Genomic DNA, 26323 nt, shown 5'->3' on the forward strand with positions numbered 1-26323 from the left:
CGGGGCGGAGCCGCCGCACGGGGCCTCCGCGAGGTGCGCAGAGCCGCGGAGCAGCCGCGCCATGCGCGACTACGACGCGGCCACCGCTTTCCTGGGCGAGTGGGGCCGCTTCCAGCGCCTCGTCTTCTTCCTCCTCAGCGCCAGCATCGTCCCCAACGGCTTCAACGGGATGTCGGCCGTCTTCCTGGCCGGCACCCCCGAGCACCGGTGCGCCGTGCCCCGCGGGGCCAACCTGAGCGGCGAGTGGCTCAACGCCAGCGCCCCGCTGGAGCTGCGGGGCGGGCGGGCGGTGCCGAGCCGCTGCCGCCGCTACCGCCTGGCCGCGCTCGCCAACTTCTCGGCGCTGGGGCTGCGGCCCGGCTCCGACGTGGAGCTGGGCTCGCTGGAGCTGGAGCCGTGCCTGGACGGCTGGGAGTACAGCCGCGATGTCTACCGCTCCACCATCGTCACCGAGGTGCGCGGCCGCGGAGCCCAACCCCCCGCACCCCCCCGCACCCCCCGAGCACCGGCTGGTCTGTGGGGGCCGTGCTGCCTGGCGGGGGGGGTGAACGGGGAGGGGGCCGGTGGGCGCGGTGCTGCGTGGGGAGGGATGCGTGGGGTGAACGGCCCCGGGAGGAGCCACCCGGCCTGACTGTCGTGGCTGTGTTTGCCACTGAAACCTCAGCTTGTTTTCTTTGGAGAGGGTTTATTCCGCGGAGGGGAAGGCAAAGGCTGAAAATAGAAGCCTGATGGTTCCCTTCTGCCAGCCCGCCGGCCCTCCCGGTAAGCTCGCCATCAGGCGGAATCGCTTGTTCCCGGTGTCGCGTTGGATGGGGACATCGACGCTGCCCGGTAAACACAAGCGGCCTGGCTGGGTGTGGGGCAGCGGTGGGCCCTGCTAGCCCCAGCCCCACTGCCAGCCATGCCCGCGGTGGCGGCGGCGCTGGGTCAGGCCGGTCACTGCCTGTGACGTGCCCGTGGGCTGCGGTGGGCTCCCACGCGAGCCTGGCCCCCGGCGCAGTCCCCAAGGCTGTGCAGTGACACTGTTTGTGCAGGGTGTCCTGTGGGAACGTCAGTGGTGGCGGGTCGTGTAAGCGCTTGTCTGGGCACTGTGGCTGTGCGCAGCGGGGACGCACGGGCTGGCACCGCTGGCACCAGTGGGGAGCGCGGAGCTCTGCTGAGAAGGACAACACGGGTCCCCTAAAGCTGCAGGGTTGCTGCTGCCCTTTTGTGTTTTGTGAGGGGGTTCGAGGAGTAACAGGCTCATCCTCACGCCAGCCAGCATTCGGGTTTGGAGCCGGCAGGCTTGGCGGTGGGTTGGCGGAGCAGCGTGCCCCACGTAGCCGAGGGATGCCCTGCTCACGCGCAGGGTGTGCAGCGCGGCAGGGAGCGGGTCCGTGGCTCTCGCCTCGAGCCCTGTGACTCAGCAGCATCTGCCACCAAAAAGCATTGCATGGGAGCACAGCCAGGACGAGTCCTGACCGAGAGGCGCATGGCTGTGGGGCTGTGCCCCAGGGACACGGGGGCAGGATCTGTGCCGGGGGCGTGCAGGTGTAGGCTCGGTGCACTGGAGCACGCAAGCAGGGAACAGCTCCAGGCTAGGGGAGGGCAGGGGATGCCAGCCTCCTCCCACATGCCCCGAGCAAAGCCACCAGCATGCACGATGCCTGCGTGTGCATATCTCTTGCCTTTTGTGCTGGCAATCGTGCTCAGTCACCGGGGATGCCACGCAACACCAAATCAGGGCAAGGGTGCTTGGGAAGCTCGCCCTGCTTATAGCCATGGGTGAACTGTAGCGGCAGCCCAGCTGCCACCCACGTGCTGCAGGCAGACGTGCCCGGCCGTAGCCTGTGGGCTGGCTTGGCTGCGTGGCGGATGCCTGGGAGCCACCGCCAGCACAGGCAGTGCCCTGGCATTCACTGCCGGGGGGAGCCCGGGTTACCCGGGGTGGCTGTGAGCTCGGAATCTGTGGTGTGGAGTTAGCAGTGAAGGGACACAGTGCACGAAGCAAAACGAGGAGGAATATTATTCCTTCATAATGAGCAGCAAACAAGTTGTGCTGGCAGAGGCCAGACGAGTGTCTTCCGTACCAGATTCAAATGGGACACAGCGGTGGGGTTTGCCACGGGACCCGGCGCATGCCAGAGAGGCAATAGCACATTCAGGGATGGAAACCAAGTGCCAGGGTCCCATCTGTAAGCCAGATGGAAAAGAAGGATGCTTGGTTTGTTTTAAAAATGTCACGGACATTTGAAAAAAATACAGAATTTGGTTTTAAAACAAGGAAAACAGGCAGTGCTGAAATCCTGAGGAAAAAAAAGCAGCTTGGTTAAACTTCAGATGATTATTTTTGTACCTGATATTTTTCTCTGTATTAGGAAAGACAAGTCAGGACATGCCATCAGGAAAGCTCAGTGAAAAACCATTTTCAGTTCAAGAACTCAACTGGGGAGCAGGACTTGATGGTACAGGATTAAGCGCTGGAGGTCTGATTTGATTTGTGCAGTTGCATCAGATCCTGTTGTTATTGCTGCTTGAGAGGAACAGGCTGGGAGATGTGAGCTTAGCACCATTGTTACTTGGTCTGCGGGGATGTGCTAAACCCTGGGAACAGAGGCTCCCAGTCTAGGTCATCTGGAACGAGGTGGTGGTGGAAAAGTGAATATGTCCACGGTGCCGGTGAGAAAGGTGATCATCAAGCTGGGGTGATACAAACAAGTCTGTAGGTGTGATGATGAGCAAGTGGAAACATGGGGTCAAGTGTGGGGTGAGGTGTGATCCCACAGCTGAGGAGAAGGGGGTTTCCTGCTGCTTTGCAGGGCTCAGCTAGGCCCCTTGGCAGGCTCCAGGGGCACAGGAGCCCCTTGGCCCAGCTGCCTCCCCGTCTACTGCAGCTCCTCCAATTGTCCCAACATAAAATGGCTGTTTTCCACCTAAGCAGGTGGTCACTGCTTTGGATTGGTGCCACCTGCGCTTGCACAAGGGGGCTTGAGCTGGCCTGGCAGGTCCTCACCCCAAAGCAGGGCTGCTTCTCTCTCGTTACCCCTTCTGCTTTCTGCCGTCTGTGCTTTGAAATGAATTTAAATGTTAACGCATGTATTTTTGTTACACTGAGGGTTTTTTGTCTGGAACTTAACCTACTTCTGCTTTAATTCCAGATAACAATGTTCAGATCTGACATTAATTAGAGGTTCAAGCACAAACACCAGTTTTGCTCTTTGGAGCGGGGCATTAACGTCCAGTTAATTCCCTCGAGCTAGGTTGTCTGCCAGCGCCACTGCCTGGGAACACGCTGGCAGGGCTACTGGGACCACCGAGGCACAGCACGTACCCCAGGCACCACTGCAAAGCCCCTGCACAGGGCAGTGCCAAAGGCTGTGCTGGGACCGCTTGCCCCTTGCCTGCCTTGGGCTGCTCGGTGCCCCCGTCCCAGCCCTGGTAGCAAAGGTAGAAATCGGAAATTTTGGGACTGGCAGAGATGGATGGGAAGTTGCATATGAATTGCTGTGGTTTGAAGGCATCTGAAGGATTTTTCTGTTTCCTTTCAGCTTTTTCCAGCAGCTGTGAAGCTGCTCTTTACCCAGCACTGGTAGCCCGCCCTGCGCTGGGCATGGAGGTGGCTGAGCTTGTCACTCGTGCGCTGAGCGGAGCCGGTCCCGTTGCTGGATGTGGTGCCCAGGGTGCAGCACAGGGGGATCTGCAAATGTCTTCTAGTATCTCTTGAGCTGTTTGTCATCATTTTTACTTCTGGAAACAAAGTCAGACTGTCCCTGGTTTACAACCTCGACCATTTACAGAAGGCTCCGCTGTATTTTCTCCTCTGATGTGAACGGGCTGATACTCAGGATGGTTAATTAGTGATTTCTGATTGAGAAAGCAGGTGGCAGGGTCACTTGGGGCAGTCAGGGCACCTTCTCTGGCATTTCAGTTTTTCAGAAAGCTTGTGCATCCATAGCATTCCCACCAGCAGCACCCAGCAGAATTGGTTCTTTCAGTAGCTGGGAGCTTGTGGGAAAAGGTTGGAGGGATTTGATGTTAATAAAGTGATTTAATAGTGTTCTTCTTGAGCAGCTTTTATTCCTGGTGTTGAAAGCACTTGCTTGGAAGCTTACACGAACTTTGCTCTGCAGTGTGCTGAACCAGAGACATTACAGAATTACTAATTTTCTGGTTAATGAGTAATTAGTCAGTACAGACGGTTTGGAGATTGTGGTTGTAGGTAGATTAGCTGTGGCTGGGCTGTAGCTCCCCTGTTCGTGGTGTGTCAGCGCCAGCTGTGATGGATGCAGCCTCTGAGGAGGAGATAAATAAGTTAAATTTCAGTTTTCCTCAGGTACTGCTTGTGAGGAGTCAGCATGCAATGGATACCTTAAAGCTTTATACGTTCAACCACAAGTGAAATCTTACCATGCCGACACGTGCTTGATCACCGTGCAGCGCTAGGGCGTGAGCTTCCGTCGGAGCTCGATGGGGAGGCTGGCGTTCTGGGAGAAGATAAGGTGTACCTAGAGATTAGGCTGTACAGATCATTGCCCAGCTCCCATGTGCTGTGTGTGGGATTTGATCTAAAATAGATGGTGTGGCTTTCTCACTCAGCAGCTTCCCGTGTTTGTGGAATCGGGTGGTTTTGATGTGTTTGTGTGTTTTCTGGTCAAATACAGGGAGTTTCTGTAGACAACAACCCCTCTGGCCAGCCGGCCACTGCATGCTGTGTACCATTTACGTCCTGTAAATCTTAAAGACTTGCCCCTGTATAGTGAATTTTTGCTGTCTGTGCAGGATGTAATGGGAAAAGGTAGAGTGAACAGCTGGGTAGGAGGCATTTGGCACCAAGGAAACATAGGAAGCAGCTCAGTTTCATAGGCAAGTTATTATTTAGCTGGGTTTATTTTGCAGCCAAAGTACCTTTGCCACAGTGGAGGCATTTTAAAAATGCTGACCCTTAACCTCGAGCAACTGAAGTCTGAAGGTCTGGGAGCAGCTGCTGTGCTGGTGGCCCCAGAGCAGGGTGCTCAGGGCCCAGATAATTAATAATAGTCTGTATGGGCTGCAAATTTTGGCACCTCGTTAGTCACCAGCTTTCCCAGAAGACGGAAAGGGAGGTGCAGCGGGATGCGGCAAAACACCCCTGTAGTGTGGGGGCCGGGTGAGCCCGGCTGGCGCAGAGCTGCTGCAGCTCTTGCAGCGTGCAGGAGCTGCCCCTCTTCTGCCTTTCCCTCTTCCTTGCTTGCACCATATAAAGAAACACCTGCTTTTAATGCTGTGTTTCCTGCAGCTGAATTACTGCTTTGTTAATATGGGGCTTGATTTCCACCAAGGCTCTTCACAGAAATCTCAGTTTTCTTTGACTTATGAGACAGATCCCTGCATATATTTTTCACGATTAGCATCCCAGAAGGTATCGGAGCCCTGCTGACCTGCAGGCTCGCATCCACCTCATCAAACACAGGGAAGGCAAATGCAGGTGCATGCCCAGATGGGCCCGTACCTTGCAACCTCTCCCTTCCCAGCAGGGACAAGAAAATATCTTACAGAAACAGCTGCCATAGGTTTCTTTTTGTTATTAATCACATTTAATTCTTGGAGGCATGTTTCAGTCTTCAGATCTCCAGGTGTTACAAACTTCTCTGTGTGTTTCTCAGGAAGAGGCCTGGGCTTGTGTTTATTAACATCGATTCATCTCTTTGCGGTGTAGCTGCTGTGACATTGCATCGGGCAGAGGTGTGGTGGTACCCAGCCCCTCACCGCTGGCACGTACGGCCGTTCTGCCTGAGGACACACACCAATGGCTTCTCTTTCCTAAATTGCAGTCCAGAGCAACCTGCATCAAACCACACCATGTCCCCGCTGCCTTTGGGCTTTACTTCTGCCTGTTCTTCTGCAGCAGGAGTGAAGTGCAGCTGCCGACCCATCAGTGGTTTGGTTTTGGCAGGACTCACAGCGCTGTTGGATGGCACCTGGATCTCTGTAATGCAAGAGTTGCTCCTTCTTGTTGCCTGTAGCTGAGCTGAGGGGCCTGAGCAGCCCAGAGGGGGGATGTCTGCACCACCACCCCTGCCTTCGCTTGGGCTCAGCTGCCACTTGCTGAGACGGCTCAGCCCATCCCTTCCCCGAGCACAGGGTGAACGCTGGGGCGGGTGATGTCCCCACTTTCTGATAACATGGCTAATTATTAAAATTATGCTATGCTTTGATCTGTGATCTAATTAGCTTACCTTGGTGGTAGAATTATCTAATCTGAGACTGACATGTTTGAAGTTTATCCATAAGCGCTGCTGGCAGGCATGCCTTCACCAGGAGCTTAGTCACCAGGACAGGAGCAAGCTGCAGCAGAAACACGCTCGGTGGATGGACATGCATTACACCGTTTTTATTTAAAAAAAAAAACAACAAAAAAAAACCCAAAAAAACCCAAAAAAACCACCCTTGTCTGGGGTTACGAGTGGCTTTAGGTGGAAGTTTCCATGTTGGCTCCTGTCCTAAGACTCCAGCCCCAGCCAGATCTGGTTGCGATGCTGAGTGATGGGCAGTGAGTCAGCCCTGCAGGTTGTGGGGATGGAAAAGAATTTGGAAACACATCAGGACAGGAGAAGAGATTTCATTCTGTGTGTCGTCTTGCGTATGCTTTGTCAGCCCCAGCAGTTACAGAAATGCAGTGGGTTCTCTGCTGGCAGAGATCAGGTAAGCTGGAAACTGTCCCTAGCCAGGGATGGGACAAGCCTTCACCCTGCTCCGTGGCTCTGCTTTTCGGGAGGGGAGCGTCTCGGCCATGGGGAGCCAGGTCCTGGGTGTCAGGGAGCCTGACGGGTGCGTGATGGGGAGATCGTGCTGAAAGGGGGCCAGGGCAGCACACACTGGCTGCCCATCGGGTTTGACATTGCTGTCTGTCACCCACTTCAGAGGTGATGGGTCCCATCAGACAGCTGCTGGGTTTGGCCTGATGGGGCTTGCCCAGGGAGGCAACCGCTTTCCCTTCTTTTCTTGTGCTTTAAGCAGGGCATTCTGGCACTGACCTTCACTGTAAAGTAAACAAGTAAACAGTGCTCATGCCAGCGATGGGTGGAAATGGGGGTGTGGGGAAACTAAATTAAATGACATGGAAACATGCATGCCTCCAGCCAATAACCCCTGCAGCTGGATGGGGCTCAACGGCAGCATCACGGCTGTGACTGAGCCCGGGCCCTTCTCTTGCAGTGGAACCTGGTGTGTGATGACGACTGGAAAGCCCCGCTGACCACCTCCCTTTTCTTCGTGGGGGTCCTCATCGGCTCCTTCATCTCGGGGCAGCTCTCAGACAGGTAACGCCGCTGCTCCCACTCCACCCGTGGGCAGAGCAGGGCAGACCTGATGCCACGGCTGGTGCATTTGGTTTTAAGAGGCATGAAGGAGTTAAACATCCAATTCTCTGAGTTTTGATCAAAATGAGGTAACTGGCCTGGCTTCTTCAGAAATCCCAACCTTGATCTACCCCAAGCGTAGGGTTACTGCCCCTTTGGCACTTCAGGAGACCAAGGACTGATCTCTGCAAGGAGCCCCGGTGGCTGCTTTGCAGACTGATGTGGTGGGGTTTCCTTCACGACCCCAGTTGTTTCTTTTTAGTAGTTTGAAAAGTCTTGTTCTTTGTCACACGTTAACTGACAGTCCGTTCTTCGAGCTGCAGGACAGAAACTTGTCCTTTGAATGGAAGCTCTGCATAGAAGAGTTGTTTTGTGGGAATTAAAGTAAGCATATCCAAGAGGAAGAACAAAGATAACCTGTATAAGGATAGCAATCATGCCACAGTATCTAACTAAGTAGATGTGAAATATTAAAAAAAGAAATATTACAGGTATTTGATAATTACCTCAGCAGGTAATTTGAAGTTTTGGCTCTACAAGTGCTGAATGCAGAATATCTGTTCCTTCTGCAAGTCTCTGCTTCCCTCCTCATACAGCCCTTAGGGTTTTTTTTCCGTATCGTTCCAGCAGGGTCTCCCATACTGCCTTGGCTGCTGCCTGGGAAGTCATCAGAGCAGCAGCATGGCTCTGGGTGTTTAGCAGGGGGGTTTCAAAACTTGATGTGAGTCTTAATCCTAAAGCCTCCAGCATTAAATTCCATGTGATCCGAATTTAATCTCCTGACTCCTGCCACCAGTGCAGAAGTCAGTTGGTGTTACTCTTTGAAAGGGAGATGAGATAATCACTAAATCCTGCTGCTGCCATGTGCCCACTTGGGACCACCTGAGAAAGCGCGTGTGCCCTGGCAGCAGCACGGCTGGTCAGCCTTCCCGAGAGCCCAGTCACCTTCTAGCATGAGCTGTCTTGAATTATTTTGGAAATATTTGGTCAGTAAAGAGGTATGTTCTGAGCCTGTACCTGAGCAATGTCCCTGTGCTGCTGCAGAAACCTTTCCCAAGTCAAGGGCTGCTGCAGGCAGCCGGCGATGCAGCCCCGCACAGGGCAGCGTGCCCCGTACATAAGCTTGCTCTTACCTTTCCATAAGGAAATCTGCGTAATTCTGATGCAGAGAAGCAGGTGAGAGAACAGGTGCAATCGTATGGTGGCTCAGAGAGACTGAAGCCAGTTGATAAAGCTATTCAGCACATTCAGAGCATAATGGTGTTGCAATGTATAGGTGCCAGTAGCCTAAAAACCATCATTTCCTGATTTTTGGCTGTGTGGCTTGCAATCTTCATGTGTCTCACTTACGTACTGTTGTCCTGTTTCCTTAGTCTCCGTCTAGTGGCTTCCTGAAGTTTTTGCTCTTAATTCTTATTTCCTGGGTTTCAGAGGTTTTAATTATTTTTAGCACTTATGAAAATAATGAACAAAATTCTTTAGGATGAACCAAACTTCAGGTTGTGCTAAGCTGTGTTGCTTGAGGTTGGATATTTGTGCTCCCTTGTGCTCTCTTACGTAGCCCCACTCCACAAATACGTGCTGTTTCAATAATAATCTTTGTCTTTTGCAAAAGGTTTGGCAGGAAGAATATCCTTTTTTCGACGATGGCTGTGCAGACTGGCTTCAGCTTCCTGCAGATCTTCTCTACCAGCTGGGAGATGTTCACAGTGCTCTTTCTCATAGTGGGGATGGGACAGATCTCTAACTATGTGGTGGCCTTCATACTGGGTATGAACATGTTTGCATTAGATTAAATGCTTTCTTAATGTACTTTTATTTTTTTCCCCTCTGAACCTGCATCATTTAATTAGCGATAAATCCTCACTGGTACAATTCCTAATTTAGGCCACTCTGAGTTTTTTTGCTGTTGGATACTGCAAGCCTATATACTTTCTATAGGTTTAGTGAAAAAGAATAGAGCAGGAAGACTCCTAATAAACATCCATTTCCCCCCCTCTTTGGAGAAGTTCAAGGCCCATTCAGGGTTTGTTATCAGCAGAAGCAGGTCTGAGATAGAGAAGGCATTCAGGTCCCTCCCTGCCCCTGCGTCCCTTTGCAGAGGGGTCGGTGCATACCTGGGTACAAAGCTTTGGAGAAAACCAGCATTTCCAGGCACAGCAAATGTGGGGGGCACTGGAGTGGAGGGGCCAGGTGGGTGTCAGAGCCCTGTTAGCCATAAAGGTGCTGGTCTCAGTGCGAGGGTTAACAATGAAGTCCCTAGTTTTAGAGGCAGAGGTTTAATTATTTTTTTTTTTACAGGGAGTGTAGGAGGAAAGAGCCAGTGGCCATGGGGAGGCTGCGCGGCTGCAGTCGCTGCCTGGGGACCCCGTGGGGAAGGGGACCCCACAGAGACTCCTGCTAGAGTCGGGGTTTTCAGGAAAGGTGACTGCACAGGTGGATTACCGGGATGACTGATGCAGGCCTGAGGGGGGAGCTGGGATTTGCAGGAGCTACCTATAAAGTGTGCACATACATATTTATGTCAGCTTTTAAACCAACGGTGTCGAAATTAAATTTGTAGATCATACTGTGAGCTAGTCTAAATGAAAATGATACACTAATAGTTAATGTTGTTCTTTCCTACCCCATGAGGCTTTAAAGGGGGAAAAGTAGAGCAGAAGAGCATAATTTGAAATCAGTGCTGGGGGGGGCTGTGAGTCACCACTGCCAGTGAGTGACAGAGGATTAAGTAGGTCAGGCTGTCAGCGGGGAGATCCCTTGCCATTGCTGATCCCTTGCCATTGCTGCTTGCTCTGCCCAGGAGTTAACTCTTGCGCGGAGCTGATGGAGCAACATCTGCGGTGGGAAGGCAGGGGGGTACGGCACTGGGTCAGGAGTGCTGGCTTGGCTGCAAATCCTCTTGGAAGCACATGGGGTTTGTGCAGCACAAGTCCCTCTGATAAGGGTGCAGGATCTGATCAGGCAGGAATTTAGCTCCGGGGATGTGGGGCACAGCTGGAAGCAGATCAGCGGAGGCAAAGCTGGGGGAGGGGGGGGGGGGGGGCTGAGCACCCCACTGACCAAATGCCCCCGCTGCTGAGAGACAGGACCGGGTCTCCCAAAGTAATGGTAGGTTTGTTTAATTGCACAGCTGCAGTTTGCTGGTACTTTACCCCTCGCGTTGTCCCTTCTGCCGTCCCATTTTCTGTAGAGATGTTGCAGCAGGGATGACCCCCTGGGAGTGGAGAGCCAGGTGCCTCAGGCACTCACCGAACTATGAGGCTGTTACTAAGGGCAGGATTAATTTAAACTAACTTAGACATTAGCTTCCTAATTGAAGTGAGTCACCAGCCGCCTGTCATCGGTAAGGAGGGAGGCACTAATGGGGGACGGTCCTTCCCACCCTATCTGCCTAGCTGTGGGGTCAGCATGCCCTGATGAGTGCTCAGCCTCTGCCCATGGCAAGGCAAACCTGGGAGCCTCCTGGAAGCTGCACATGACAGAAGTGCTGGATAGGATACAGGTTATCTTTTAAATTCTTTATTCTGTTACTCCAGGTTTTTTAAATGAAAATTCTTGTAGCTATCAAATAGGAGGGGGTTTTTTTGCTCAGGTATTTTTTCCATTTTCTCTGCAATATTAAATATTGGGAGTTCTTGTCATGCTACATAAGCAAAATAAGCTCTCCAGACTTCCTGAGACCCTCCTGCTTGTTCAGCGTAATTTGCTTTTTAATTGAGTATGGATCAAACTGTGGGATTATTATGGCCCTTGCGGTGCTTCCAATGGAGACAAGAGCTCTGTAGACCTGGGGCTGAGGGCTCAGTGAGAGGTGAGGTGGACCTGAGGGCATCCGTGGGTTTTGTTAGCAGTGGCTAGGTATTTTATTGGAAAAGAAATCAAGTGCTCTTGAAGGCTTACAACAGTCTCAATCTTTATTACTAAATATTGGGTTGCTCCTAGTCTGTGTGTGACATGGTGGTTATAGGATGCTTTCCTTGACTGCTGCCCGGCTGCTGGAGCAGCAGCATTATTAGAAGACGGTGTCTTCCCTGGTTGTGTCCTACAGCCTGTGATGTGCCAGTCTGACATTCCAGCCTTCTGTTCCAAAAAATAACCACGAAATTTATTCCCACCTCACTGTAAATTCCCATCCTTCCGTCCAGTGCCGTTCTGCTGTCCACAGACCTGCTGTCCTCCAGAACTGCTCAGCAGTGAACTGCATCTTAAATGCCAATGGGTTAATTGGGGAGCAGGCTATGTCCTAGCTGAGCCTGTGGGGAAGGCTCCTGAAAGTCTGCCTGCCATTCCCCCATGCCCAACCTTATCTGTCTCTGACAATGCATTAACCAAAGCAAACAGAAGTCCCTCCTTCATCTGAAGGTCCCCAATACTCCCAGCAACCTTTCTGTACCGGGTGGGTCCATGCTGTGCTGCTCTTTTCTAAGATTGTTTAGCTTATTTTTTTGCAAATGCAGTAAAGTATTTAGTCATGATTGAAAAGAAAGAGTTAAAATGCTAATCCAACCTCCCTTGTTTTAAACAGGAACAGAAATTCTTGGCAAATCAGTTCGTATTATATTCTCTACATTAGGAGTTTGCATATTTTTTGCAATTGGCTACATGTTGCTGCCACTGTTTGCTTACTTCATCAGAGACTGGCGGATGCTGCTGCTGGCGCTCACTGTCCCGGGGCTGTTCTGCATCCCGCTCTGGTGGTGAGTGCCCCCGCGCTGAGGCCACGGTCCCCACCTCCCCTCCCTGCCTGATGCTCTCCAGTGCCGGGTGCTAGGTAATGGCAGGGTGTCAGGGGTCCTTGGTGGTTTTTTTTTTCTATTTGCCGTGTGAGGAGGCTTTGCCTTGAGGTGGGCATTGAGGGGATTTTTTTTGCCAGTCGTAAATCAGGTTAACTACCTGCGGAGCCTCGCTGGTGCTGACAGTGTGCTTGACGCCACTTTTTCACTGGCTTTCCAGAGCAGCTTAGGAGTTCTGTATTTGACTCATGACTCTGGACACTGTTAACCACCTCTAGGTTTACTCCTGCAAAATCACTGCTGGATGATTCACTCTGACTTTGCTTCCTTCCTTTTTTCTTTGTCCATTGTTTTTAATGTGGATCCACCTGCTGGTTGGTACTAATGTCAGTGAAAGGCTGAGCCCGCTCACTCAGCACGCAGCAGCTGGCAGTTTTATTGCACTTGATGTCACTAAGCAGTTCATTGCACTAGATGTCATTAAGCAGAGGGGTTTGGCTGCAGGGCCAGCCCTCTGGGCCAGCCCTCTCCCACAGGCTCGGCATGCCAGGAGCTCTGTGTCCTCCCAAACTTTGCTTTGGCTGCTGGAGCAGGACTTATTTGTGAGCTCCTTTGGCCCATAGGTTGGCTGTTCCTTGCCCTGCTCCTCTCAGCCATCCCACGCTGTCTTCTTGGTGGCCGAGTCCACGGTTTTGTTCATCTTTCCACTGTGCTCATCCACCCCTGCTCTAATGCGCTGGTGGACATGTAGGTGCAACCTCACTTGCCCATGGCTGCTCTGCCCTGGAGGACTAGAAAAACAATTCAGGAAAACTGTCTGCTCTTCTCAGCTGTGCAGAAGCATTGAAGGCGGGCAGATATCCTTGTTCTGTTGCTGCTGTGCTCACCTGTTGTTTTCTGAAGAGAGAGGCGTTTAGAAAATAGGAAGGGAAAGGCAAGAGTATCACACGCTCTTAGAATAAGGATAATTTAGAACAAAACCAGTTCCTTCCTTTCATATTAATTTTATCAGGGGAACTCCTTTCTTCTTGTTATCTTGAAAGCGTTATATCTGTAAGTAAGAGATTAATGTCTTTTTAAAAGTTAAGTGATTTAGACCCCCTCTTGTATAGTCTCAAAGACCTGCAGATCTCAGTCTTGTCAGAAGTCTCTGCTGATGGTTTTCATTTGTTGGTTGTTTGCATTTGTTTAATATTAGTCTTCGAACCAAACCAAACCTTTACAGTAGTTTTCAGCTCCCCTCTCTGCTTTTAAAGATCTTTTAAAGATCTTCCTCTGATTTTAAAGACAGTTTAATTCTGTTTAAGGGTCAATTTGCTTATTTAACTTGACATGTTTCAAACCCCTTCAGCACAGTGGCATTTCCCTGTGCACCAAGCAGCTGCTCTTTGGGGAGGCTGGCTTTGGGTGGGCGCATCTCAGATGTCTGCTAGAGAACGAGCATGATGAGGCACACAAAATTTGTCCCCAGGGCATAGCTTCAGTGTGCGGCTTCAATGTATTTGGTGACAATTACCGTGCTTTTTGGAGCATAAATCGTAAAGCATGCCAAAATTTTCCACAGATGGCACTTCCAGCCTGGGGCTAGTGTGGGGGTAGATGGGGATCACGGCATGTGGGCAAAGCTCTGCCGAGGCAGGTTGGTGTTAGCTGGCATCTGGGCCCACTGTTCCCACAGGTGATGTGACTTGCACATCCCACTGCTCCGTGCCATAGTTGCTCTTCTATTCATTCCTCTTCCAAATTCTCCAAAAGGTTCCCAGCATCGTCTCTGCAGTCTTGTGTTCCTCAGCTTGCCCACAAAGAAGAGCAGTGGAGACAGCTCATCTCACAGAAAGTCACGTTAGTGGTTGAACGATCGAATATAAATCATCTGATGCTCGAAACTGTTGATGTGGCTTTGGGTCAATCCTTTAGAGAATGCATCAGAAAAGGAGTGTCTGACCTGCTTTTTTCCAAGGAGAGGAAAAAATACTGCTGGCTAAAGGGAACAAGGTAGCATCTGTTAAGATCAAAGGATTTAGTTAAAGAAAGGTGAGATTTTCCGTCCTGTGTTTGGTGTTAATTCACTCAACACATGCCCGGAATTGATTGGAAAATGTCATCAACTCTGCAAGGGGACACTGCCACTGTCTCTGCCTGGGAGAGCCTGCCTCAGAGTTGTGGCGATTGTGAGGTTTGTATATAAGATTCCTATGGCACAGATCCTTTAAATACACCCTGTGCATTTAAAGCATTTCCACACTGTGTGCCATCTCCCAAGAACACTTCTGCTCAACACTGGCTCACCTACCCCCATCTTTGCTGTCTGTCTAGTGACATCTGGGTTTTTTCTGATGGACATCAATTATTCCTTAAAAAACAACCACCCAGGGCAAGGGCCTAAGTGTGCATCTACTTCAGCACAAGAATAAACATGTCCCATATATCTGAATTCTCCCACTGATCCCAGTGGGACAAATCCATGAGTTACATAGCCCACATGCTTCTGTGCTGACTGTCTTCTGCTGCAAGCAATCTGTGAGATGAGAGCATAACTCATAAAAACGATACATGTGTTCTTAATAACTTTTTACTTCTGTGAAAATGTTGAGTCATTTATTCTGAAACTTATTGCAGGATAATTCCTGAATCCCCTCGGTGGCTGATCTCCCAGGGAAGATATAAGGAGGCAGAAGTTATTATCCAAAAGGCTGCAAAAATAAACGGCGTTCCAGCCCCAGCCATGCTTTTTGACACTGCAGAGGTATGTTTCATACGTCCTGGCACTTTACCTGGCCGGCAGTTTCCCCCTTTGGCCAGCTGACTTGGGAAATGCCGTCAGAGCAATGGTTTGCACCAGCAGCTCATAGAGGCTGGCAGTGACTGCTGGTGTGAGGTAAGTGCTGGGCTAGCAAGTTCAAAATGAGAAGCAGAGGGAGGGCGTTATTTGTTTGGGGTTTTGGTGGTCGCTTTTTTTACAGCAGAATTCTCTTCCTCAGCAGTGGTTGGTTGTGGTTTTCAGAGCAAGGGTGACCCAGTTCGCTTCATCCTTTGGGCACTGAGAAGACCCGAGGAAGACGTGTTTGCCCCCATTTCAGCCTGGCACAGTATTGGCGATTTGCAGTTTAACAGCAGCCCTTCGTGGGGGGGCTGTGCAGGGGACTCCAGATCGGCACCCACATGTTCCAGGGCTGTGTGGAGCCCCAAGGGACTCCTCAGGTCACCCAAACCAGCCAAAGCACCCGAGGGCTGCAAGGGCACTTGAAAACCATGATGTGACAGGGAGCAGGGTGGCTGGTTCCTGTGCTCGTCTCCCCCTCTAGTGGCTCTGCCCTCGCCAGAGCTCCTGCCGAAGAGGCACAGACTTTTTTCTTGTTCAAAGAAACCAGCAGCTTCCAGCCTTGCATCAGTAATGACCACGTGTCTGTATGTCAGACCTTACTTCACTGTTACGCGATCACCTGCTGTTACACCTCCTGATGTCCTCTGATTGAGCAGAAAGCAAAGCTGCTCCACAATATCTGTGGGGGAAAGATGCTGCGTGCAACACCTCCCGTGGGCAGGATCCATCGCTTGAATGTCATAGTTACACTTTGGCTGAGCTGCTGAAGATCTCTTTTCCAAGTGTGTGTTCTAGTGTAAACTCAAGTGCACATTCCAGCTACAGGAAGCTCATCCTGCAGAAACCATGGAAAAATACTTTCCTTACTTCATAGCTAGAGTTCAGACATCTTTCATACTGGACACGACCCTTTCAGGCTTCAGCACGTGAGCTGGCTTTTCGTCACTCCTGCATATTTTTGAGACCAAGCGGCAGCTCAGCTGTCCTGTACTTTGTGGGAATCTTGTGTACCAAAGCATTTGTCCACAAAAGCCTGAGGATGATGTTTGCCCTTTAAGTCCTCTGTTGGAAGTATTTTTTCAAACGTTGCTAGAAAAAAAGTCCTCCCTCCCTAGGATAGGGAATCTCCTGGGTAGCCCCATAGGGAGGGCCAGGGTGGTTCGCTCTTTGGGCTTGGGGGGAAGCCTGGCCACAGCCGCTGATTTTGCCCTGGCAAGGGTGCTCCGTGCAAGCAGAAGGGCACCCTAATGCCACTCAGAAGATTTCTGCTTCAGACCTCAAACCAGACCCTCCATCTCCCATCAGGGATGGCGATGCTCCCATGATGTGCCCTGTTACCACGCTGAGCTCTGGCACCCCTCCCCCCCCTCCCCCCCCAGCAGGGTTCCAGCAGGCAGGCAGGCAGCAAAACTGGGTGATTTCCTGCATTTATTTCACATCCTTTGTGAAGGCTGAAGAGAAGAAAGTTGAGTGGACAGTGCACAGAAAAATGCCTTGGGTAATGAAGTTACTCCTGGAAGCATGGCGTTAGATCTTTAAGGAAGTGTTAATGCGTCTTTCTTGTCAACTGATACTCCTTTTTAATTAGTCAGCATGGTGTAGTGGTCTCAGTGCTACCTTTTTTTTTTTTTTTTTTTTTTTTTTTTAAACTAAAACCTGGAAACCATCACAAGTACAGCTGGGCGCAGAGACAAGCTGTACCTAAGGACCACCCTCCCTGGTGCAGGGGCGGCCTTTGGGCTGACTGGTATCCCCTGATAGACTCCTAACTTCCTAACTGCCCAAACTTGTGGGTGTGCAGAGGTTGTTTTGCTCTTAGGTGTGTGGGAATTTTTTTGGTTTTGTTTTCCTTTTTCCTTCAGATGCAGGATTCGAAGCCTCAGCAGCAGCAGAAGGCTATCCTTCTGGACCTATTTCGAACCCGAAACATTGCAACTATTACTATTATGTCATTACTTTTGTGGTAAGGAAATGTGTATTCCTAAAGTACCCAGGCAGTAGAACAGTATCTGATTTGAGGGCATATGCCACAGGTTTAGATAATAAGTCTCAGCCTTGGAGCCCGTCTGCACATGGTCCTTGGCTGGTCCATGGCCCTCAGTGTCCTTGCACCCGCACTGCATTAATACACAACATACAAGAGTATGGAGACAGTAGCCTCAACCCAGATGTAAAATAGTTAGGAAACTATATGTAACAACTTGTGTATTTTAAATTCTGTTGCTTTTTTTTGTTTGTTTTTTAAGAGGCTCCCATCTTTTTAAATCTCTATTTGAAGAGAAATGTCCTGCTTGAAGCAAAGGCAGCAACTCAGTAACATAGCAAGAAGCAGACCCATGGCCAGCGTTTTTGTTCTGTTTCTGTACGGTGTCCATCTCAGTGAGATCCTGGTCCCTGCCTGGGCAGCCACGAGGAATGAGGACCCGATAATACCATGTAGACAACCCGGGACCCTTTTCTGTACATATTTCCCCCAGCAGAAAGGAACTGGCTAGCACACTTGGCATGCCATAGTAAAGCACCCTTAAGATTTGAAACCTGAACATCCAGCTCTCTCGTGAAGATTAAATAAGATGTAATGGAACTGCTGAGGGTGGGAGATCCTGTCACTGGAGTTGGCTACAAGTAGAATGTAGTTGGCATGGGAAGCTTTCAAGAGTTATTTCATTGTGCCGTTAATGAGTCCATTGCAGTGAAAAACCTTTGTGATCAACTTCCACAAAGTCTTTTACTTGGTATAGTGTATGCAGGAAGGACAGAGAAATCAGAGGTCTCTTCAAGCCACAGTGGATATGGTCACTGGAAGGGATGACAGAATTAGAAAGATGGGGTTGCCGCTGAGACTTTTTTTTTAAGCCACGATGCCTGTGGCGATGCTTTGCAACATCCTATTTTTGTAACAACATCTGAGGCAACACTGGAGGCGTTCAGAGACTGGTGTTTCTGGAATAATTTGATTTTATTGCTTTTCCCAGGTTTTTCACATCGGTTGGTTACTTTGGCCTGTCCCTCAGCACTCCAAACTGGCATGGAAATGCCTATATCAACTGTTTCCTCTCGGCTGTTATTGAAGTTCCAGCTTATGTGATTGCCTGGCTTCTCCTCCGCTCCCTCCCTCGGCGCTACTCCTTATCTGGCACCTTGTTCTTGGGAGGAGGTGTTGTCCTCTTCATTCAGCTGGTTCCTGCAGGTATGAGATTTAATACATGACCTAAGTATATGAAATGATAGAAATATTTTATGGTACTGTCAAATAGTTCTTTGAAATTACTGGGAACCACAATCAGGTTTAGAATTTGAGGTCAAATTCATGCTGATCACTTACAGCTGTGGTATTTTTTTCATGTATATGCTGAGTCACGCATGACGCTCATTTATTGTGTCAAATTACTGAGCTTTTTATAGTCCAGGGAACCAGCTTGTAAAATGACAGCCGAAAGTGTACTGTGATTTATCTGGTTGTGCGTAGAGGCTAAAAAAAACCTGCAAGTCTTCCAGATTTCACTGTGTGTACATCTCCACAGGATTTTGCAAAAAGGCGGTGGATTTAAACTATATAATCCAGTGTTTTGTTCCACTTCAACAGTGCTGTTTTACTGAGAGACTGCCAAAATCTGACAAGTACAAAGGAACCTGAGCATCTACATTATGCCTAGTGGGAAGTTCATAGCCAAGTCACCTAGGGATAGGGCTAATAGATTTTAGAATTTAAAACAAACAAACAAAAAAAAAAAACAAAAAACCAACCCCAAACCACTAGGAAAAAAACAGCTATAGCATCTTTGGGATGTAGAAGAAATAAAAGTAGTAAGTCCAGGGTGGTGTTTATTCACTTTGATTTTATTTTTTCTCCTCCAGACCTTAACATCCTGTCTGTTGGCCTGGTGATGCTTGGAAAATTTGGCATCACAGCTGCATTTTCAATGCTTTATGTCTACAACGTGGAGCTATACCCAACGTTAGTGCGAAATATGGCAGTTGGAGCTACTTCCACAGCTTCCAGGCTGGGCAGCATCATTGCTCCTTACTTTGTTTACCTGGGTGAGGCATCTCATGTTTCTTGCTTTGCACTACACAGCTGCCCAGAGAAGTTATCTGAGCCTCTGCAGGGCAGTCTTAGCTTTAAGTCCTTTCACTTGTTGTCTTTTCAAGTCCCTTCTCTCACCTTGGGTCTGAGTTCACTGTCACACGCTGTAGAAACGAAGTGGAGTTTCTTGGGTTTCACAGAAGAATCAGGCACTCTTTTCTTTTATTGAAGCTGGGGGTGGTTCATCCACCACCACAGTGGGTCCAGGCTGGTCCAGGACAATGTCAGTGTCCATAAACCATGTGAGCGGAGGGGTTGGGGTGATAACTGGTCACATCTTGGCCATGGATGTTACCCCTGGGACACCAGTTAGTTTTCCAGGAGGGCATGACAAGAAGTGATCTTGCAAGTAAGGAAGTCTAGCAGTAGGAAATTCATTGTGTTGTACTCTTCATGCACATCTAAGATGGGTACATCAGAAGGAGATGAACCAGGCAGGAATCCAAGCATCTCCTGAATGTGGGGTCTCTAAAGCAATAGATGGAAAACATACAGATTAAGCAGCACAGGAGTGTGTTTAATTGTGATCTTCATGAAGTGATTTTTTTAGTTACTAAGCCAGGCACCTCAGCATTCCTTCTGCTTTTTCTTACGGGTCATGCCTCAGTCTGTAAGCAGACTTACTGATTTCCTCATAGGCTTTTTTTGGGGGGGAGGCTTATTTACAATCACATTTTCAGTGGTGCACAAATATTAATTGATTTTCATTTTTTTTTAAAAGTACATGGAAATGATCCTCATATTGCAGATAAGAAAGTGTGACAGAGATTAGGGGATAAAGCGTGGAAGTATTGGTGAATACCAGCTGCTCAGTCCATAGTGCTTAATCTCCTGTTTCTTTTGCTCACACAGGATTTATTTCTTTCTGACATCACTGGACCCCTCTCAGCTCTCCCCTGCACCTAACAAGTCTTGCTGAGCCCTTTGATACAAAATGAGGGTGACTTTGCTGACTCTGGCAGAACATTGCTGGTGTACTGCTAAGTGGTTAATTTCGGTTAATGCCAAGAAAGGGGAGAGGAGACCACTGTCTGTAGCTCACCTGTGTTATCTCACCTCTGCATTCCTGTGTGGCTTTAACATACTGTACTAAAAATGATGAAAATACATTGTCTTTATTTCATGATTGTACAGTGCAAATGTCAAGTGAAAGGGACAGCAGGACTGTGATGCTCCCTAGGGTCTTCAGCCTTTGTTGCAGCACAGGTAATGGTAATAGGGAGAAAACAACAGGATAAAGGTTTTACTGTTGGCTTGTTGGTGGTGGTTTTTTTTTTTTCTCCTAGGTTTCAATAGGCTCAGCTTTTAAATAAATCTTGTTGCAGTCATCAGAATAGTTTCCTAAACTTTAGGTGGTTTTAGGAGAAACTTGTCAGCTGCTATTTGCTACAGCTAAATTAGGACCTTGCAGTTCATCCAGCTCATGAAGACAGAAGAGATCAAATCACAAACTTTGGCTCTATGTGAAATACCCAGGGGTTTTTAATCCTAGTTTATTCTATACATTATAAAGCATACTGCTCTGTCCCAACTGAAAAATAAAGCTGTTAAGTTCAGTTTGGTACTTTTTCTACCTTAAATAATTTTAACTCCTAGATAATCCCTTTACTGAAAGACCTTTTCATTGCTGTGCTATTGTGACTTGAAGATCTTGCATCCTGCCCAAACACTTGTGTGGTGACTTCAGGCTGCTGGCAGTGGCTGCTGACTTCTAGTCCAAAATAATATTCTGAGTAGACAACGTCAGAGCTTCTCCTCTGTCACAGGAGGCCTGATGCTTTTTCCCTCTGTAACAGGCAATGTATTTAAGGGTTCCCCCATTAATGGCCCATTAGTCTGTAACTGGGTGGCTCAGCTGCCATCAGTCTCTTCCCTTCTTTTCACAAGCCCAGCGTCCTGCTGATGGTAGGTGTTGACCACCCTAGAGCGCACATGTAGTTTTAAAATTGAAAAATCGCTTTGTTTGCTGGCAGATAACAGATGTAATTCAGGTTTGGATTCACATTTCATATTTATGAAGATTTCAGCTATTCCAAATTAATTCTGCATTACAGCAATGTCTGGAATGTAAATTTTACACATGGGTTTGTTGGTTGTGGGTGTTAAGTACAGTTGTCATGTCTTGTGTTCTGCCAGGTGCCTATGACAGATTCCTACCATATATCCTGATGGGAAGCCTGACTGTGCTGATCGGGATCCTTACCCTGTTTCTCCCAGAGAGCTATGGCAATCCCCTGCCTGAGAGCTTTGAGCAAATGCTGAAGGTGAAATGGTAAGGCGGCTTTTCTTCATCCCATGCTTCACAAGAATTCAGGACCTCTTTCTACATAGTCCCTTTTCACAATCGGTAAACATGTTTCATCAGATCCACTGCAAAACATCAAAGCTTTCCAAGTGCCCTTTAGATATTTTTTTTTGTTATTTTGACTGACATTGACATTATGCAGTTTATCCAGAATCTCTGAACCTGAGAGCTGATTGATGCACTCAAAAGCAGGCACTCACAACGTAAAGCTGACCTTCGCATCACCTTGAGGCTGTTGCTTTATATCTCCCAACACTTTCCATCCTTTTATATCATTCACTCTCCTTAACTCTTCATTTAAACTGTTCATTTAGTAGGATGATTTACATTACTAAACATTTTTCATTAGGTACTACTCGAGATGAAGCACAAGATTTCAGTAGTCTAGCCTCCTTTATTTGGGAGGCTAGAGGCATGCCAGGACGGCTTTTCTCCTGGCTTATTTGGTTTAGCTGGAAGCAATGCCAGCTCTCTTGCACCACCACCATTGCTATTTAGGGTACCCTGAGCAAACATCTCCACTGAAATCTGTGCATGTACGTTATAGTGCTAGGGCAGTGGAGATTGCCAGTGTTTGCTAGTTACTATACTGGGAGGAAAATTCTTGGGAGCAGCAGAGGGAAACTGAATTAGCCGAAGTGCAGCTGCACAGCTACCCTCTAGCTTAGTGAGAATTTGTACTGAAACAGAATTTGTCCTTATAACCAATAACAGCTTGAAGAAGCTGGAATTGCCTTGTTCTGACTCCTGGTCAGTATAAGGAGATGTCATTACACTTCTAGAATAAGAAGAATTCTTGGGCCAGGTTCCTTGAGAAGGGCATGCTGCTCTCTGTTGCAATTAAGAACTTCTCATATGTCTGACCTATGGGTTTTTGGCTTAGCAGTTGACAAAGTGTAGCTAAGAAATCCTAGAGTCAAACCAGATTCCCTTTGCAGGCTTCTTGTATAAGCAGACTGAAGTAACTGAATTACAGCCACTGAGTTAGGTTCAAGTTCCAGGTGTTGTTTGCTGTGCTACTTTGCCATCAAGAAAGGCATAACGTACATAGCATTACGGGTTTTTTAAAGTTTATATTAGTAGTGTAACGTGGTTATTTTAGCAGTGCTGAAGAGGAGAGGGAAGTGTCTGATGACACAGTGTAAAATGTTCTCTAACTTCTCAGTCTTCTGCTTACTTTCAGTTTCAGAAATGGGCAACAAACCACTGGCATTAGGAATTCAACAAAGAGTCCTAAAATTCTGGTAACACCCTTGTGAAGGACGCACGCTCTCAGAAGGGCTGAAAGAAGAACAGGATCTTCTCAAAATGCATTTTCTGCCAGAGGAAAACGAACAAAACCCAACAGTCAATGCTACTGCACCATAGCTGTTACCCCTGTGCTACTGTACCCAAATCCATAGTTTACTGAACAGATGCTGTCTACTCCTGTAGGACTCTTTAGTCTGTAATTCAGTGTCCTGATACCTGGGGTCTGTCAGCAGACACTCCCCTGAGAAGTGGGGGGGCCCTGCCTGTATTTCAAGGAGTAAGCTAGAAATGAGCCTTAGGAATAATACAGCAATGAGGCCAGTCAGTCAGGTACTCAATGAAAGCTGCTTGAAAAAAAAAAAAAAAAAAAGCAAATGTAATGTTGGTGTTTTTTCTCACTGTGCACGTTGACTGGATGAAGGAGAGCCAGGTGTCTGTCTCTGAAAATCTCAGCAAATACCCCAAAAGTTTCCTTTCCTGGCCTCCTTTGAAATCTGTGACCAAAGCCCAGTAGATTAAGTGGGATCAGAATTTAGTTGTAGCAAAGCAGATATAGACTTTGCTGTAAGGATGTGTTTTTTAAACAAGACATCAGAATATCTTTTGATGTCGCTTGCTTTTCCCAGGACCTGGGATCCACTTGCCCCTGTAGAAACTGATGCTTGTTCATAAAGCCTGAGCCTGCTGAAATCCTTGGGCTTCCTGAATGTTCAGTGTCTTTGGGGATGGGGGGGAAGTCTTTTAACCGAGTAAGGACTGTAGCTTGCTGGCCTTCTGATGGGCTTTCAAAAGAAACATGAGCTTTAGCAAGGCAATGATCCTGTCCAAACATGCCGTGCAGTTTTAGCTTTCAGGTTTTTCCATCGTATATTTGCATAAGAAGATTTTTAGATCTTTTGGGTTGTTTTTTTTTTTTCCAAAGCATTTCCTTTCTCCTTTGAATGTATACCCCATTGTTCTGTACCTTCAGAGAAAGCTCATTGCAGTTTCAAAAACCTCAGCAAAACCATTGTACCATTTACAAATTTAAATGCTTGCAAAAATCTGATGTTCTGTACTGGAGATGTTCACCTGCAGCTGTTAAAACCACAAAAGGGCTAATTTGGGACCACTGTGTTTTCAAAACAAAACAAAACACTAACAAAGCCAGTATTTTGTCTTTCAAACCCAACAGGTTATGTATGCATTTTATTTTTTTAAAGTTCAGCAAAGCTATATTGGATGAAAACAAATGTAGAGCTTAGAGTTGTGCTACTACTGTTTTATGAACACTACATAATTTGAGAAGAGTATAATACCTTTTATTTTTCTATTTATTAGCTGTGCATGCACTTCTTGGCCACATAAAAGTCTGTCAGACCTGGCAGAATTTTATTTTTTTTTTCATTCTCTGTAAAGAACAATTAGCCGTGATTCACCTTCTATAAGAGTCAACAAGAGCACACTGTCTCGTCTCTAAAGAGAGACTTTGTGGCAAGTTGTCTTGTGCTGGCACTTGGCACAGAAATGAGGCTCTCTCTCTTAAGTTCAAGCACAAATATAAAGCTTTATAACATTTAAGTGCAAGGAACTTGTGCAGTTATTTCAAGCTGTTCTTTGGGATGTGGAAATACTCTTTACTTTCATATTAATTTTCTGCAAGTATGCTTTTGCCACAAATGTAATGTGCCATGAGGCAACCATTATCCTGTGACCCCTGATGTTCTCATCCCTTCTAAAGCTAGAATTTCTCTAACAGCAGCAGTATTTAATCTTGGTTTTGCTTATTACAATGTTAATCTATAGAATAGCTGATTAGACATAACTAAATTTCTCAACAAAGCTTTTTTATCAGCATAGGACAGGTTTGAGGACTTAGTTAAATACAGGTGGCCATATTTTTATGAAGATTTATGTATTGATACTTATTTTATGTGATGGTAGGCTTGTGTATTTCTAAAAGGTAAATATTTTTGTACTCTTGAACTTTGTAGTATCTTAAAACCTAGGTTTCCTTTTTAAAATAGGAAAAAGTGTTGTGTGGGGTTTTTTTTAAATACCTTGTTATAATCAGTCTCATTTTTCTTACTTATGCCATTGATCTCAAGCTAGTGTCACGTTTTAGTATTTTTAATGGCAAATTTTTAAAAAAGCATCATCTTTCGTAAGCGTGGAATGCCTTTCTGAAAAGTATGTGATGTTGTTATAAGGCCTTACGGTATCTGAGCATAGTAAAAATGAGAGAAGATTGCTTCAACTGATGAAGCATTTGCAAGGAGAATTTTTGTCCTTGTGCCAATATCTTTCCCAAGCTTGCATGGGGATTTTTGAAGAAACCCAAAGAGCAGTAGTCTGTGGGAGAATCAAATGGGGATGAATCTGGAGTGGCAGTTTCTGGCGAGTTACTTTTTTTTTTAATTGTAAAGCCGGAGAAAACAGCACTGTTTTAGTAGCTATTGGCAGAAATAAAATACGTTGCTAGTAAGCTATGTAAGCCTCCTCTCACTGCAATCTTTAGGGAGCTCTGCGTGTGGCAGGTGCTTGGCAGGGCTCAGTGTGGGACCTGGGTGTTCACGTGCAGCTGGGGGCTGCCCCAGGCTCTGACCTGGGGGTGGGAGGGAAGCACCAGCTGGATCGCTCCCACTGACCGCAGGGGCCGTGACACTGCCTCATCTGTCACCTCTGCCACCTTTACTTGGGTCTCTCTCTGCAGCCTTTGATTCTCTGCTGGCTTACTGGATCAGCTAAAGCATATATGAAACTATCATAATTGTCACTTGTTAACTTCTGTCTTGATTGTAATAAAAATGTGCACTGGCACTGTGTAACCTGCTTTCTGTGTAGATTGTAATTGAAGAATAGGTCCCCTAACTTATATAAAGTATGAAAATAAAACCCTAAAATAAGCTCTTCCACAAATAAGCTCTTCTGCACAGGAAGGCTATGACGGTGTAGTACAGTTTTTCTGGCTTTCAGATCATTGGATCCTGATTAATCCTGCAAAGCCCTGGACACAGACCCCAGCCAGGCTCAGGGATGGTTTTGACGTTTGTACTGGGTCGGGCTGAGCCCCACAGCAGCCCTCAGCACCGTGTTTCTATCAGTAGCTGGAAAGGTGGCAGTGACACACCAGTGTTGTGGCTGCTGCTGAGCAGGGCTTGCACAGCAGCGAGGCTCCCCAGCCCCCCCCCCCCCCCCCGCAGCTCTCTGGAGTGGGCAAGATTTTTGGGGGGACATAGCCAGGAAAGCTGACCCAAAGTGACCAACAGGATATTCCATACCATACGACATCTGCTCAGACATAAAAGCTAAGAGAAAGGGGAAGGAAGGTGGGGGCATTCATTATTTATGATGTCTGTCTTCAAGCACAACCACTACGTGCACTGAAGCCCTGCTTCCTGGGAAGTGGCCAAACATCGCCTGCTGATGGGAAATAGAGAGTAACAGCTTTTGTTTTCTTTTGCTTCTGTGTGTGCAACTTTAGCTGTTGCTTTATTAAACTGCCAAAATCTTGACCCACAAGATTTTTTTTTCCATCATATTTTTCTCCCCCCCTGTTCTGCTGAGGAGGGGAGTGATAAAGTGCCTTGGTGGGCATCAGGTGTCCAACCAAGGTCAACCCACCACAAGATTTAACTTCTATTTTGTCCATTTCATTTCCCATCTTTGAGATTGTTCACAGCTGTGCAATTGTAACATGGAACGAAAGCTCTTTTTAAATATAAGCATTCAAAAATGCTGTGAAATATATACATTTGGCTTTCGTCATTTGGAGGTGGAAAAGATGTCAGCTAAAAAAAGCCAGTCAGAAATGTGAACCAGCCA

General features: G+C 47.8%; 1 protein-coding gene across 3 annotated transcripts; it reads left to right on the forward strand.

Moving 5' to 3' along the window:
- On the forward strand, positions 1-25330 carry SLC22A4 (solute carrier family 22 member 4). Of its 3 annotated transcripts, none has more exons than XR_008748567.1 (10): positions 1-454; positions 7174-7277; positions 8932-9086; positions 11845-12016; positions 14672-14798; positions 16739-16839; positions 17852-18066; positions 18735-18917; positions 19816-20169; positions 21100-21233. XR_008748567.1 is itself a non-coding variant. In XM_055812987.1 (10 exons), exons 1-10 carry the CDS (start codon positions 62-64, stop codon positions 22525-22527), a joined length of 1662 nt encoding a protein of 553 aa, XP_055668962.1. In that variant the 5' UTR covers positions 1-61; the 3' UTR covers positions 22528-25330. The 3 variants fall into 3 exon arrangements, 2 of the variants coding, with proteins under 2 accessions (XP_055668962.1, XP_027650175.1); XM_055812987.1 differs by lacking the exon at positions 19816-20169 and adding an exon at positions 22452-25330 and having other exon boundaries at positions 21100-21235; XM_027794374.2 differs by lacking the exons at positions 1-454; positions 19816-20169 and adding exons at positions 6390-6660; positions 22452-25330 and having other exon boundaries at positions 21100-21235.
- Positions 25331-26323: the final 993 nt, after the last annotated feature.

Source organism: Falco peregrinus, chromosome 8 (genome assembly GCF_023634155.1).
Source record: "Falco peregrinus isolate bFalPer1 chromosome 8, bFalPer1.pri, whole genome shotgun sequence".
Taxonomy (NCBI): domain Eukaryota; kingdom Metazoa; phylum Chordata; class Aves; order Falconiformes; family Falconidae; genus Falco; species Falco peregrinus.

Coding starts and splice junctions, on each gene's coding strand:
- SLC22A4 (XM_055812987.1), top strand. CDS start 62: ATGCGCGACTACGACGCGGCCACCGCTTTCCTGGGCGAGTGGGGCCGC. Junction 9,087..11,844: donor TGTGGTGGCCTTCATACTGG/GTATGAACATGT, acceptor TGTTTTAAACAG/GAACAGAAATTCTTGGCAAA. Junction 12,017..14,671: donor TTCTGCATCCCGCTCTGGTG/GTGAGTGCCCCC, acceptor AACTTATTGCAG/GATAATTCCTGAATCCCCTC.